The sequence below is a fragment of the Gobius niger genome (assembly GCF_951799975.1).
Source record: "Gobius niger genome assembly, chromosome: 15".
NCBI lineage: Eukaryota > Metazoa > Chordata > Actinopteri > Gobiiformes > Gobiidae > Gobius > Gobius niger.
The window spans coordinates 17022517-17036963 of NC_136866.1; the positions used below are offsets into that span (position 1 = coordinate 17022517).

At 44.8% G+C, this 14447-nt stretch overlaps 2 protein-coding genes across 2 annotated transcripts in view; one reads left to right on the plus strand and one right to left on the minus strand.

Annotated features, from left to right (window-relative positions):
• The window catches only part of capn3b (calpain 3b), a 25657-nt gene extending 24961 nt beyond the window's left edge, over window positions 1-696 (minus strand). The window contains exon 1 of the mRNA XM_079572871.1: window positions 330-696. Coding sequence (XP_079428997.1) covers window positions 330-644 — 315 coding nt within the window. The 5' untranslated portion in view covers window positions 645-696. The remainder of the gene's footprint in view (window positions 1-329) is intronic.
• A 2138-nt stretch (window positions 697-2834) lies between these two features.
• Window positions 2835-12905, plus strand: nrbp1 (nuclear receptor binding protein 1). The gene is made up of 18 exons (XM_079572413.1): window positions 2835-3306; window positions 4653-4947; window positions 5089-5211; window positions 6089-6190; window positions 6281-6370; window positions 6440-6480; window positions 7336-7430; window positions 7491-7574; window positions 8054-8112; window positions 8178-8276; window positions 10342-10474; window positions 10705-10795; window positions 10870-10920; window positions 11526-11661; window positions 11729-11782; window positions 11850-11913; window positions 11987-12042; window positions 12459-12905. The coding sequence occupies exons 2-18, from the start codon at window positions 4699-4701 to the stop codon at window positions 12552-12554; spliced, it is 1623 nt and encodes a 540-aa protein (XP_079428539.1). The 5' UTR covers window positions 2835-3306; window positions 4653-4698; the 3' UTR covers window positions 12555-12905.
• The last annotated feature ends 1542 nt before the right edge of the window (window positions 12906-14447 follow it).

A 14447-nucleotide genomic window follows, 5' to 3' on the forward strand; every position in this document is an offset into this window, starting at 1 on the left:
TTTGGTCGGGACAGTGCATGCATGTAAACAAGCCTCGAAGGATCGTGTCATTGGGCTAATGTCCATCTGCTGTCCCACACTAACACTCTGCAACACTTTCCATACATTTGATAAGCAGCACATACACACATCCTTGCGGCTCTATCTCAGTGAGGACACTCATAGACAGAATGTATTACCCATCCCCTAACCTACAGCCCAAAATGTCCTCACTTTAAAAAATGGTCCTCAGTTTGTTGGTCGAAAACATGTGGATGTATACTCGTGGGTCCTCACGAGTATACATACACACACACGCTCACACACGTACACTCACTGCTGCCACTCACCGAGGGCCGTTTCCACTCAAACTTCATGGGCGGCTTCTGGCTGTAGTAGAGAGACTGGTCGTTGGCCGGGAACAGCGGGTCCTCAAACAGCACCTTCTTCCTCACGTATTTATCCCTGAGCTCCAGGAAGGTCTTGAGCCGCCGGGCGTCCTTCACCGCTTCATTCCGACTCAAAATGGCCGAATAAATGGAGTTGACCCCGGCGGGAGGGTAGTCGGACCTCTCCTCAGGTGGGAACGATGCTTCAGTACCTATCAGCACTTTGACAGGGATTTCCTCCTCCACCACAGGCTGCTGGCTCGACTGGTCGCTCATCTTAACTGCCTAAAGTCGAGGAACAAAAATGTGGTTTTCACAGTTCTTGCAAAAGTACTTCTGTAATTTCCTGAAGGAGTTTCAGTTCCTTAATTTGAACCGAAATGACAAAGTGCAAGTGACGGGCTTCTGCTGAATGTTCAGGGTCCTCACTCACTTAGCTGTTGGGTTGGACTAAATATAGACAGAGGGGCAGGGAGAGAGGGAGAGAGAGCAAGGGCCTGGTAAAAAGAGAGTGGGACGCTTTAAGACAGAGGAAACAGAGAACGTGGGGAGAGGGCTGATGAGAGAGTGAAGGAGAGAGAGATTGGGAGGCAGAGGGGGGAGGAGAGAGAGGAAGGGAGAGAGAGAGAGTGTGTGAGAGGGGGAGAGAGAGAGAGAGATAGGGAGAGAGAGAGGAGAGAGAAAGGGAGAGAGAGAAAAGAGGGGGAGAGAGAGGGTGTGAGAGAGAGGGGGAGAGAGAGAGGGGAGAGAGAGAAAGGGAGAGAAAGGAGAGGGGAGAGAGAGAGGGTGTGAGAGACAGGGGGAGAGAGAGAGAGAGAGAGAGGGAGAGGGGGAGAGAGAGAGGAGGGATAGAGAGAGTGTGTGAGAGAGAGAAAGGGAGAGAGAGAGGATAGAGGGGGAAGAGAGAGTGTGTGAGAGAGAGAAAGGGAGAGAGAGAGGAAAGAGGGGGAGAGAGAGAGGGGAGAGAGAGAAAGGGAGAGAGAGGAGAGGGGAGAGAGAGAGGGTGTGAGAGAGAGGGGGAGAGAGAGAGAGAGAGAGAGAGAGGGGGAGAGAGAGAGGAGGGATAGAGAGAGTGTGTGAGAGAGAGAAAGGGAGAGAGAGGAAAGAGGGGGGAGAGAGAGAGAGAAAGGGAGAGAGAGAGGATAGAGGGGGAAAAGAGAGTGTGTGAGAGAGAGAAAGGGAGAGAGAGAGGAAAGAGGGGGGGGGAGAGAGAGGATAGAGGGGGAATAGAGAGAGTGTGTGAGAAAGAGAGGGGGGAGAGAGAGTGAGAGGCACCTGCTGATGTCATTAGATGGTGCTGTATTGAAGTCTGATCACTTCAGACCTCAAATTGCCTCCACACTAAAGCTGCAAATATAATTTTTTTGGGGCTTGAATCTGCAGAGATTAGGAGTAATTACTGCTTTTAGGCTTTTAGTTTCATCGTGGCAGAGGTTTACAAAGTTATCAGCAGGACTGGGTTGATTGAGCTGAATTCCATTTCCAGCAATGAGAACATTTCAAAACGTGTACACTGGAGAAATTTCCACCCAAGAAATTTGTTTGAAGGACTGACATTTTTACAGTATATTTAGAGGATTTCAGCATGTGTTCAGATCATTGTTGTTGCTGCATCATATTGATGATCAGCCTGATGTTTTCTACACCTGGATACTTTGCTATATGCTCTCTTTCGGAAGGAGTACACGTACGGCGAGTGCACTCTACTATTTATGTAATAATAAAAATAATGGCTTACACGTCTATTGCACTTTTTAAGCCTGTGTAACCGAGTTTATCAAAGCGCCACACTGTAGTCATATTTTAATTCAGTTTTAGAAAATGTCATTTAATTTTAGTCGAGATTTAGTTAAATAACTCTCTTAAATTTGAGTCTAATTTTAGTCGACTATAATTAAGACAAGTTGAGTGAACTTTGCATTATAATTTATCATATTTAATCAAGGTCCTGCTTTATGCTCCTCATGAACAAAGCACAGAGCTGTTGCTTATTTCCTGCCATGAGGCTCTGTCATGGGAAGTTTGAGTGATTCTTTTCAGTTTCATTTAGTTTTAGTCTCATAAAAAAAATAAAATCATTTACTTTTAGTTCCCTTGCGAAATATTACTTTGGCTAAAATTATGACTGAGTATATTAGTCCACGAAATTAACAAGTTATTCATTCACACCATACTCAGTGGTGGTAGCCATTGGAGCAAAGGCTGCCAAACTGTGCCCCTCTGGCCACCACCAACCACTCACAACACTCTCATTCATTCTGGACTATTATACATGTTTTTAGTGGTGAAACCGTTAGTGAAACCGGAGTACCTGGAAGAAACGGGGAGAACATGTAGAGTCCACAGAAAGGCCCCCTCCGATCAGGGAAATAATTGAGATATTGAAGCTGCTGTTCACACTCCGATGCGCTAGGTGGCAGAAAGCGCACAGTAATGCGTGTGGAAACTGTGGGCGGAGCTGTGGGCGTCACGGATCTGGCAGGGTCGCCATCATTCTCCAGCTGACGTTAGCTCTGGACTGTGCTTCTCCTCTTGACTCTTAGATTGTTCCCCTTAAACTACTCCCGGAGGCTCTTGTTCCTCTTTAGATGAAGCGTAAACATCACGGGTGAAGCTCTGCCTGTGTCCTGCAGCCCCGCAGTGTTTGCAGACGGTGCTGTCCCGAGAGGCACAAAGTAGCGGTGCGCTGCTAAATCCGGGCTAGTTAGCTACAAACTGGCCGGTTGTTTTTTGCTTTCAGGACGAAACATCTTTAAAATAGCTTCGATATACGATCTATAGTGGATCTAACGTGGATGCGGGAAAACACTTTGGACTCTGAACAAGTTGCCATCGGGCAAAATATCAAATCTCAGCGTGTGGATTTAACTTACGGCTACATCCACCAGACAGAGGTGTAAACTGGAGCTGGCATCGCCTCACGCCTTCACCTCAACACGTATGTAGCTACAGTTATGAATGTGATGTACTGATTCAGGCCTAAGCCGAGTGAAGGGTTTTTGTTTGGACTGATATCTATGATAGTTTGTAGGCGTAGTCCTGTCACACACTGACTACAGCAGACACATCCCGCTGACTGTACAAAGAGCCCCACTGGCACGTTATTGGAGCTGCTGCTGCACAATGACAATAAACAGCAGCAATCTGTCTCACTCCTGACTGCTTCTCCAAAGTGGAAACTCTATATTTATATATATTGAGAAAGTTATCAACTAGGCTACGGGCGAACTTGTTTTGAAATGATCGTGATGTTTATCGAGCAGCATTTGTTTATCTTCTCTTCATCTGAGTCACCATGCAGATGATCTTTCTCACATTTTGCAGTTTAAGATGTGGACACTTCTGCCCCCATTTGTCAGGAGTGTCGTTATTCAGGTTATGATGAACTATTAACCAGTTAACATAAGTAACGATACATCAAGGATTTTGAGCTGGAAGCTCGAACAAGACTTGGACAAAATACAGCCCTTGTCTCTCCTCTCATTAAATAACTTTGAGGAAAGTTCTGCATGTAATGCATCGATTTTATATTTTCTGAAAACTCAAGGACACATTACAATACATTATTCATTCACTCTACTCAGTGGTGATTGGCTCGATCTGTCAATCGATTGATCTATCTAGCCACAGCTGCCCTTGGGTAGACTGGGTTAGGCTGCCGTTCTGTGCCACTGGCTCCTCTCTGACCAGCCACTTTCTCTCACCACATTCATACAGCCGATGGGGGAAGTGTCATGTCTAATGACTCAAACTGCCAACTCTCCAATTGTAAGATCACCTGCTCTACTCTCTGAGCCACCGTCAGCCCCATTATCACTAATGTGACGACTCTGACGAGCTCTGAGACTCGGAATCAAGTGGATGAAAGTATCAAAACATGTGCTCCCTAATAATATTGTATTACTTTGTAAAATGAAATCAAGACAAGGTTTCACTCCTCATCTGATGAGCATCCTTTGCTAACACAGCCTAAAGAAAAAACATAGGAAACTCAAGTGAGTGCTTTATTTGTCATTGTACAAGCGTACAATGAAATAGTGTTGAGGTGTTAGTCCTGAGCCACTGCGACTGAGCCGCGCTGCCACTGAGGGTCACTGATCAGCATCTTTCTCGAAGTTAAAACATGAAAAAAAGAATCCTAATTTTGTTCCACTTTAGTCTTGTTTTGGTCCTGAGTTTATATTTAAGTTTGATGAAAAAACAAGAAACATAGGAAATAGTTTAGTAACATATTGCATCCATTTCCCCTCATATCTTTGTGCCCACCTGTCCCGTGTCCCTCAGACCCGTCGTGTGCCGTCGGGCAGCTGTAGAGCCCCAGAGGAGCATCATGTCTGAAGGGGAGTCCAAAGCCGCTCAGGACCCGGCACAGGAGGGCAAGGATCCTGTCTCAGCAGCAGCTCCTGGGGGCGCAGGGGCCTCTGTGTCCCCCCCTGTGTCAGCAGTGACCCAGGCTCCGCCCTCCGCCGCCGCCGCCGCTGCTGCTGCCGCCACGGAGGACGAGGAGGAAGAGAGCGAGGACGAGTCTGAGATCCTTGAGGAGAGCCCCTGTGGACGCTGGCAGAAGCGCAGAGAGGAGGTAACAGTACAGCACTCTGCACGCTCTGCTTAAATACATGAAACATAACTTCAGCTCTCCGACTGCTGCCCATGGAGAGCTCAGTGAGGCCGATAACCTGGAGTCTGTTTGGAAGTGTCTGACTGTGGTGTTGCCGTACAGGTGAACCAGCGAAACGTCCCAGGGATCGACAATGCCTACCTGGCCATGGACACGGAGGAGGGCGTGGAGGTGGTGTGGAACGAGGTCATGTTTTCTGAAAGGAAGAACTTCAAACTGCAAGAGGTGAGATTCCCCACACAGACATCTGGTCCATACTCAGCACTGTGCCTCAGAGTCCTGTGGGTATGCTGACCACACGTTACCTATTTACCAGTTTTCCTTGGAATGAACCACCGTCCTTGAACTACATATTGTTTAAAATTATCCAGTTACTCTGACCGTTATGGTCAGTTGATGAAGGGCGGTTTTAAATGGGGCAGATGCATCAGTTATTAGCCCAGAAACTGGAAGAGGATCAGCCGCCTTCACCCACTTCCTGAGACAGTTCGCCCATCAGAAGGTGGTGAAGGAAACATGGAGTTACATGGGAGGAATACGACTCAATATTCCCCGGTGAAATGAAAGAACTAGCTGTGAATATGATATTGTTCCTGTCCGTGATAAAAGCATGCAAATGTAAGATACTCAAATGCGTGTGTCTGCTGCAGAAGTGAGCTTTAGACAAGAAACTCTTCAGAGGTGATGAGGATCAGGGCAATGAGTGAACAGCATGAGGGTGGCTCGCTGCCGACAGGAGGGGACTATCCCATGGACCCTAACTTTATTTGTAAAGAAAGTATGTTCGAATTATTAGAATATTAGAGGGTGTAGAAATCCTGTGAAGAAATGGAAGATAAGGATTTATCTGAGGCACAATAATGCTGATATTGCATTCATTCTCTGCCGCTCGGCCTCATAACAAGGACCACAGAGAACAGTGCTGTTACTGCCTGGTCTGAACAATGACCTTCGCACAGAAGGAGGTTTTCAGGCCTTTAGAATTAGTCAAATAACATAATTTCTAATCACTTTGACTTTGGAACGCACCAGAGTTGTCTCTGAAGGACTCAAGATTCAAAGGTTTTCAGGAAGTTGAAACTGTGACATGTTCACTCTTCAGGAAAAGGTGAAGGCAGTGTTCGACAACCTGATTCAGCTGGAGCATCTCAACATCGTCAAGTTCCATAAATACTGGGCCGACGTCAAGGAGAACAGAGCCAGGGTACGGCACACTCCACCAACAATGCAATCTGTTATTATTTCATCTTTTTAAACTGGTTTGTAAAGTGTGTTCTCTGTGGTTTGTCTCAAGGTCATTTTTATCACAGAGTACATGTCGTCTGGAAGCCTCAAGCAGTTCCTGAAAAAGACCAAGAAGAACCATAAAACCATGAATGAGAAGGTGAGCTTCCTGATGCTTCCTCTGTTGGGGTAAACAGTGGAGTTTGACATATTCTGTGTTTCCTGCCAGGCCTGGAAGCGCTGGTGCATCCAGATCCTGTCTGCGCTCAGGTCAGACCCTCTTCTCTGTTGCTGCACACATTATACTGAAAGGGCCTATTGTCTGCTCAACTGGCTCTATACGCTTCCACTTGTTAGAATGTTGTTCTCCAAAAACATACTTCATTCATCATTGTTTGGCTTCGATTTACGTCATACTTAACTAACTTTATAAGCGACTCTGCTCCTTCAGTCTGCTGACTTGATCGGAATCAGAAAATGTTGTCCGTCGTTACTGATTTCCAAACCGTTCTATTTGAATGACAAGTGGTCTTTTAAAAAACAATCATTTGATTTGACTTGAGGATGATAAGCTGCGGATGCAGCCACAGCTGCCATGAGGCAGACTGACAGACAGCGAAGCCATCAGCCCCTCCAACCTTGCCTGGAAAAATCTGAAATTTGATGAAACACAAAACTTACCTAGTGTTGTTGTGATTTTGGTTATTTACCAAAAACATTCCTTTTTCATTTAGAACTATTATACTATTGTCTGTCTTTGGAAAAGAGTCTTTATCCTCAGGCCTATGTTTGTTTGGCTGGAGCGCCCTCCGCTGGCAGCAAGAGGGACTAAACATGTTAATAAATACATGCAAGACTCCATGTTTAGGCAACAGCATGCTATCAAATCCATGGTGCTGGGTCAAATGTAGTTTGAGCGCACACTGTCTGATCCTACCTATCACATAAACTTCTGGAAATACAGATCTGAGCGCTTGAGCAGCTGCAGAAGAAACAACCAAAGTAAAGAGGATTACTCCACATAGCATGAATCAAGTGTGTGTTGATGAGGGAACAGTGTTCTGACTCTTTTGTACATGCCTCCTTTAAAGGCTGCAGTCTAATAAACTCTGCTTGTGGCTTTAGTTACCTTCACTCATGTGAGCCTCCCATCATCCACGGGAATCTAACCTGTGACACCATCTTCATCCAACACAACGGGCTCATCAAGATCGGCTCAGGTGAGGCCTTAACATGCGTGTAGTATGTCCTGTGATTCTTAACGTGTGCTCTCTCCACAGTGGCTCCGGACACCATCAACAACCACGTGAAGACGTGTCGAGAGGAGCAGAAGAGCCTGCACTTCTTCGCTCCGGAGTACGGAGGTAACGCTCCATGTTGGTTTCTCTTCAGTTTCCCTGAATGATCTGGTCCACAAACTGTGTCTTTACTGTTTTTATTTAACACATGCAAACCGTCTTTTCATTGTAAACAGATTTAGTTTGTAGGGGAGAGAAACGTTATTATTATTATTATTATTATTATTATTATTGTTATTGTTATTGTTATTGTTATTGTTATTGTTATTATTATTATTCACAATGGAGCATTCCAGGTTATTTTGTAACATCAGCCGTGCAGAGGTCCATTCAAGGCCATTCATTCCTACCAATTTAATTTCTACAAATTTACAATTGGCCAAAGTGGCACACACAAGGGAAAATGGGGTATGAAGAGAGTACAGTGAAAACTGGATGTCATCCAAACTGGGCGAGGCTAATGCTAATAAAGGTTTGGGGTTTGAATCCCTGTCATCAATGTAAAGGACTAGCTCTCAAACGTTCCTGTGTGTGTTTCTCTTCAGCTGTTGCCACTGTGACCACAGCTGTGGACATCTACTCCTTTGGGATGTGTGCCTTAGAGGTGAGCGGGGTTTAGTAAAGGGAAGTTAGTGAGTGTGTCGGTGCTAACCACTGGTGTTGTTTCAGATGGCGGTGCTGGAGATCCAGAGTAATGGAGACTCGTCATACGTTTCTCAGGAGGCCATCAACAGTGCCATTCAGTCCCTGGAGGACCCTCTGCAGCGGGTCAGTCTCCTCACACAGAAACATGTTTACTCCTTCACTAGAGCGCCACCATTTTGACTACAAACCTCATTGCGATTTTTCTGATAGAAATTGCAATTCAATTTGTGATTTTATCTAGTGATGCAAGATAATGCCAATTTGAACCGATAATTCCGCATGTCCCGATACCAATAACCGATAATGACACTGATAATTATGTATATATATTTGCACTTTATTTTGTGACAAGAACTCACTGTAACAGTTCACAGTTCTGCCCAAAATGTATCAACTCTACCAAGCAATATACAAGTGTATAAATATTAATCAAATAATGAGTTTTACTTTGGGTTTGGGTCTCCACCTTTTTCTAAAGCTCTGTTTTATTACAGTTCCATCATCTGAGCAGGTCTGTCTCTGTTCATCTGTGTCACATCTTATTTAAAAAAAAAAAAAAGAAGAATATTACTACTACTACTACTTCCTTCCTAGTATTTTTCTTTTTGTTGACATCATACTAATGAATTCTTATTTACAATACTGGAATATAGACAGTATTATAGTATTTCACTGAGTCTAGAGGCGTCTGATATGAGAGAAGTGATGCCAAATCTGTGACAGATTCAAGTTTGACTAATAATACGATACTACAGCACAAAAACAAGACACTCCTGCATTGGGCTCATTTATGCATTTGTGCCTCGTGTGGTAAAAAAACCCCGAGCTGCGCGGCTCATTTCATCAATGTAAAACTTTTCTCGTTCATAGCGCTTCAATCACGGGGCTATCGTGTTTATTTGATCAGAAATACGAAGATAATACATGGGTTTTTAGGCCCCGCTCTGTTCCAGTAACTCTCGTGAGTGCGGATCCGCGGTTCACATTTCCTCGTCTTTTTCTCATTTTTGTTGCGGTGCTAATGTTGAAGTGACTTCGATGTAAAAAGTCGAAAAACTCTTCCTTTACGGAGAGCACCTGCACAGCGCCGTTTCGCTGGAATACTCGTCGTGTTTTTCAGCTAAAACCGTGCAGAAGTCGGCCGTGGAGAGCGTATATCTGCTGCTGTAAATGTGCTGTCCTGAGTCTGCAGCAGCTCCGGTGTAACGATTTCAAACTACCCCCCATTCACCTTACCCCCCGGTACTTTGAAATTGATTTCAGACTACCGGGGGGTAACTTGAACCCCCTCCGCAATATGTATTGTTTGTTTGGCACGGCTGTGTTAAATACAAAATGCCCGGATGTTAATTGCTAATAATAGCTACAACTCTCGTAACTTTTCATCTGGTAAGGTTAGCTTTAGTTCGTAAACTCCACAATCCTTAAGTATAGGGCTAAGGTAAGGTTAGCTTTAGTTCGTAAACGTTACGGCTTCCTGTAAGGTATCTTATGGATGAAGAAAGCAGTTGAGAGGGGGGTAATCTGAAATCAGGGGGGGTAGCTTGAAATCGCGTTCATCTTACCCCCGGGGGTAGCCTGAAATGGGGGGTAGTTTAGAACCTTTACACCGGGCTGCAGGACGTGCGGGGCGGTGCCGCCGCCGAGAGAAAGGCAGCAAGCCGGAGCCGCAGATTCAATGTAATTTGAGCTTATAATTATCGGGCCTAATTATCGGCCACATTTTTTTTTTATCGGCTTTATCGGGGATGGCGCCAAAATGCCGATAAATGCCGATAATTATTGGTGGCCGATATTATCGTGAATCCCTAATTTTAACATTTTACATATGACATGTTTTATTTTTCATGCAGTTGAGCTTTGAGCTGCAGATTTAAACTTAATAATGCTCAGTTATTACATTTCAGCTTCATCAGCAACAACATACAAATCTGCGAGCGGCAAAGAGACATTTTGTGGAGCTGTTAGAAAAACATGCTTAGTTCCAATCACTCTTTCTCCATATTCAGCGACAGTGTTCTCTGAATCACAAACGCTGCTTGTTTTTTTAAAATCAGCCTCATATTTTCATCCAATACGGTCTGTAATGATGTTAGAAATAGATGCAGCTTCATGCAGTACAATGATGTGTCCATATATCACATTTCTGCCCGTGAGTCATCAGTGTGCTGTTGTTGTGGTGGTGCAGGAGTTTATCCAGAAGTGTCTGGAGGTGGACCCCGCCAGAAGACCCACGGCGCGGGAGCTGCTCTTCCACCCCGCCCTCTTCGAAGTGCCATTACTCAAGCTGCTGGCGGCGCACTGCATCGTCGGCCACCAGCGTAAGCCCGCCCTAACTGCTGTCCTACTGTGGGAGACGATACATGCTATTGTTCTTAGAGCCATAAATGATTAGACTTAAAAATCAGGGAATTTTTGGATTTAAGCTCAATAAATCAGACTAGATGAACTTTCCACAATGTGAGGAGAAGGCACTGAAGTTTCCCATTGGAGTTACACTGATTCACATTGTAATGTGTAGTCCAGAGTGTAAACTGTTGTATGTGTGTAGACATGATCCCTGAGAACGCTCTGGAGGAGATGACCAAGAACATGGACCTGAACCTGGTCATTGTGGAGGCCAAGGAAGGAGTCCAGATGAAGTAAGACCTGCTGCTGTTATTGTCCTGTGGTGTTGTGGTCAGGGCCTGAATAACATTTCTTCATATTCCCAAAGGCTCTCCCAGTTCCCCGCGCTGGAGCTGGACAAGTTCCTGGAGGATGTGAGGTGAGAACATGTTAGGGGCTTCTCTCCTCTGTAGGACAATACTAGTGTGAATGGACTTCAATCATTAGCTCACAGTTAATCACCAGACCAGGAGCTTTGGTTTTGAACGTTATTCACACTGACCTACAGTAAATGTCGTTGTTTATCCTTTTCTGTGTAAGTGTGGCGCTGTGTAAATGAGAGCAAGTCATTTCAAACTTATTTCTACAGGTTTAAAACGACTCCAGCTGATGGAAGTCTGCAGGTCAAACACTGATGGAACTGTAGTTAGAACAACTTTAACAAACAGATAATAGTCACTTTTCTATACTTATTAGCGCAACTAAATACTGAAGAAACATTTCTTTATTTTAAGCAGAATACATTTGAAATGAGCTCAAACTGGTTTTCAGCAGCACAAAACAAAAGATCCAAAAGAAAAGATGGCACCGGCCTGGCACCAGTACCATCTTTTCTTTTGCCATCTTTTCCTGGTGGAAACTTTAATATCAAACCCACAGACACTTTCTTCATGCTGTTCCCAGTTTACATATTGATTCAACTTGAAAGAGCTTTTGTCCTTTGGCTCCAGGGCGTCTGTTATAAGCTTTGTCTCTTGTTTTCAGGAATGGGATCTACCCTCTGACGGCCTTTGGGATGCCCTACCCACAGCAGCCTCAGCGAGAGACCGTCAAATCCCCCATCGTCCCTCCATCTGTGAAGACGCCCACCCCAGAGCCAGCGGAGGTGGAGACCAGGAAGGTACAGCCTCATGGAGCAAAAAAGGAAAATTTCTTATCCCACTCTCTAACCGTTGGTCTGTCCGCAGGTGCTGCAGATGCAGTGTAACATTGAGCCCGTGGATGAAGGTGCTAAGCACCATGTAAGTGTTGTGTTCACATCAGTGTATTCCTCCTTCATGTTTGTGACCTGCCTCTTGCTCTCCACAGCTGACTCTGCTGCTCAAACTGGAGGATAAACTCAACAGACACCTGAGCTGTGACCTGCTGCCCAGTGAGTGGACACCACAGAGCCTTTAGAACAGCCTCTAAATGTCAGCCTCTAACTTCACTTTTCCTGTGTTCAGATGAGAATGTGCAGGAGCTGTCCGTGGAGCTGGTGCAGCTGGGCTTCATCAGTGAGGTGGGCTTTTATTTATTTATTTATTTATTTATTTATTGGACAGGGACATTGCACAACAGACTAGAGACGGCTACAAGCTCCTGGTCCTCATCGTCCCAGGGCAGGGGTTTATACACAATATAAAATACAGATAAAACAGCCCACAGGTACAAGAAGCACCTCAGCAACACTCGCTTCATTCAGTATTATTATTTACATGATTACCAGGTTTGTGCTGGTGGTCACACATCTGACCAACCATTACATCAAGTTTAATGTAAAGTATTGCAAAGTGCCACTGCCACACTCTCCAACAGTCAATGTAACGAGTTCCACAGAGAAGTTTCTGTCCAAATGACGAGGACCTTAAGGCTGAGCTTGTCCTGACAGCGTTCTCCTGTTTCCTCTCTATACTAAAGTCTGCTTCTCTTTCTCAGGGCGACCAGCCGAAACTGGCATCAGTGCTTGAAGAGGCCTTCTCAAAGTTCTACAGCAGGAACGGTTCTCTCAACCCAGTCACAGTGTCTTCATAGCAGCCTCTGAAGGAGCTCCAGCGTGGGACTGAGGGCTGCCGTTTGGGGGGGAAGCGCCAGTGAGCGGCTCCTGCTGTGCTCAGCCATCTGCTTCTCTGCTTCTACCAGAGACTTAGTGAATCTTTGAGACGTAAGGCTTCTTCTTCATGTGGACTGAGGCTGGACAGTGCAGTGTTCCCTTGCGTCAGTATTTATCTCTTGTTTTACTGTCGATGATGGACAGACCCTTCCTACTTCAAAGTACCATCGCTGCAGCGCTCCCGAGCTAACGGTCACACAGACGCGTTTACATGACCACTCCACACATGCTGCCGCTCGCCCCAGTGTCCCACAAACACCACACCATCGCGCAGCAGATGTTTCCTCGGTGTCATCAGAGAGTCTGCTGAAGGATGCATGCGTCTTGTGAACAGATCTGCAGAACGATCATCGAGACGAAACCAGCTCCTTTGTGTCGCCGAACGCTGGACACTGGACACATCCTGACGGTTATTGCTGAATGTTTACGTCCGTCTGCTCTGTAAAGCCCGCTCCAGTTACTGCTGCTCTGACAAAAACACAAAGTACATTCAAATGTTTGCAGTTTCTTAACTCTTATCAATGTACATTTGGACTAATATGAAACAGAACAATCCTTTTTTTTTATTTACTCAATGAATTTGGCAGGAAAAAAAAGTGTCTACTTGATCCAAAGTATTACATACATTTCCTGCTCCTTTGCACAATTTGTATATTTTGAGTTTGGAGGGGGGATAGTGAGGCGTGTTGGAATGAGAGTACGCTCCACTCTTCATTTTGGCAACTTTGATTTCTTCTTTCAGGTTTATCACCACAACAGCATAGCTAAATAAATAAGGAGAGACAAAGCAGTGACGTTTTCCGGTTGATCTTTCCCCTGGATGCGGAACAGACGCCACATTTTCCCTTCTAGCTAAGTTTAAGGTGAACTGTATCGTCTCCAGATGTAGAGCCACCTGGAGGATTCCCCTATTGTACATGTTTGTGGCGGACGCGGAGGAAACCCATAATGACTGATTTACCGCAAAAACTAAAGTAACTTGTAAATAAAAGTTGTCCTAATGAAGATTGGTGCCGTTGTTGGTTTGGAACATTGTGGGCTGGACACTGTTCTGCATTTGCTCTTTTTTTTTCACTTCATAAAAATAAAAAGTCACTATCAGCACTTGTTTGTGTAATCATGTGTTTAATGTACGGTTTTGAATGTGGGTCATCTACAGTCATGGTGGTTCTGCTTCTCTGGTGGAAACACTGATTGTTTTTTTGTTTTGTTTAATTGATAATATAAACCAGGGAGGCCCAAATTTGGCCCGCCGGAACAATTAGGTTGGCCTGCCAGAGAGCGTGACCTACTTCTGCGCCGCATCTGGTAATAGGCCTACTAGCTCTTTCCCATTCCTTCTCAATGGTAAATATGGATGCAGTACACTTTTTGCCCACAGGCGACAAATTGGGGGCGCTGTTTCACTCCTTTCGCAAAGTTAAGGAAACACTGGTGTCTTGGTGTTTGTCAGTCATAGAGCGTCTTAGCATCAACTTTCCCATTTTTCCAAATTTTATTGCAAAGGTCGTTGACATATATGAATTTATGCTGAACTGACACTTTCAAATTGGTCTAATATGGCATTTTCTTTGACTTAAAGAAATGAATGAGATAAAGTCACTGTAGGTAGTGCAGGTACAGGTGGTGTTGTTTACATTTTTGCACTATATTGCTACAATAATTGATTTTGTTCTAACACTAGGCTTTTGTAGCATGTTATTTGCATAGATAAATGCACATGTATACCAAAAAAGAAAATAAAGTAACTTATTATTTGCAGTTATATGTGTTTCACGCTGACATCGCTGTGACAGGTGAATGGACAGGTGAGA

Bases quoted from the DNA above. Each gene is read 5' to 3' on its own strand.
- nrbp1 (XM_079572413.1), top strand. From the start codon at position 4,699: ATGTCTGAAGGGGAGTCCAAAGCCGCTCAGGACCCGGCACAGGAGGGC. The intron at 10,921-11,525 runs GTGAGAACATGT...TCTTGTTTTCAG, and splicing joins AAGTTCCTGGAGGATGTGAG to GAATGGGATCTACCCTCTGA. The intron at 11,783-11,849 runs GTAAGTGTTGTG...TGCTCTCCACAG, and splicing joins ATGAAGGTGCTAAGCACCAT to CTGACTCTGCTGCTCAAACT.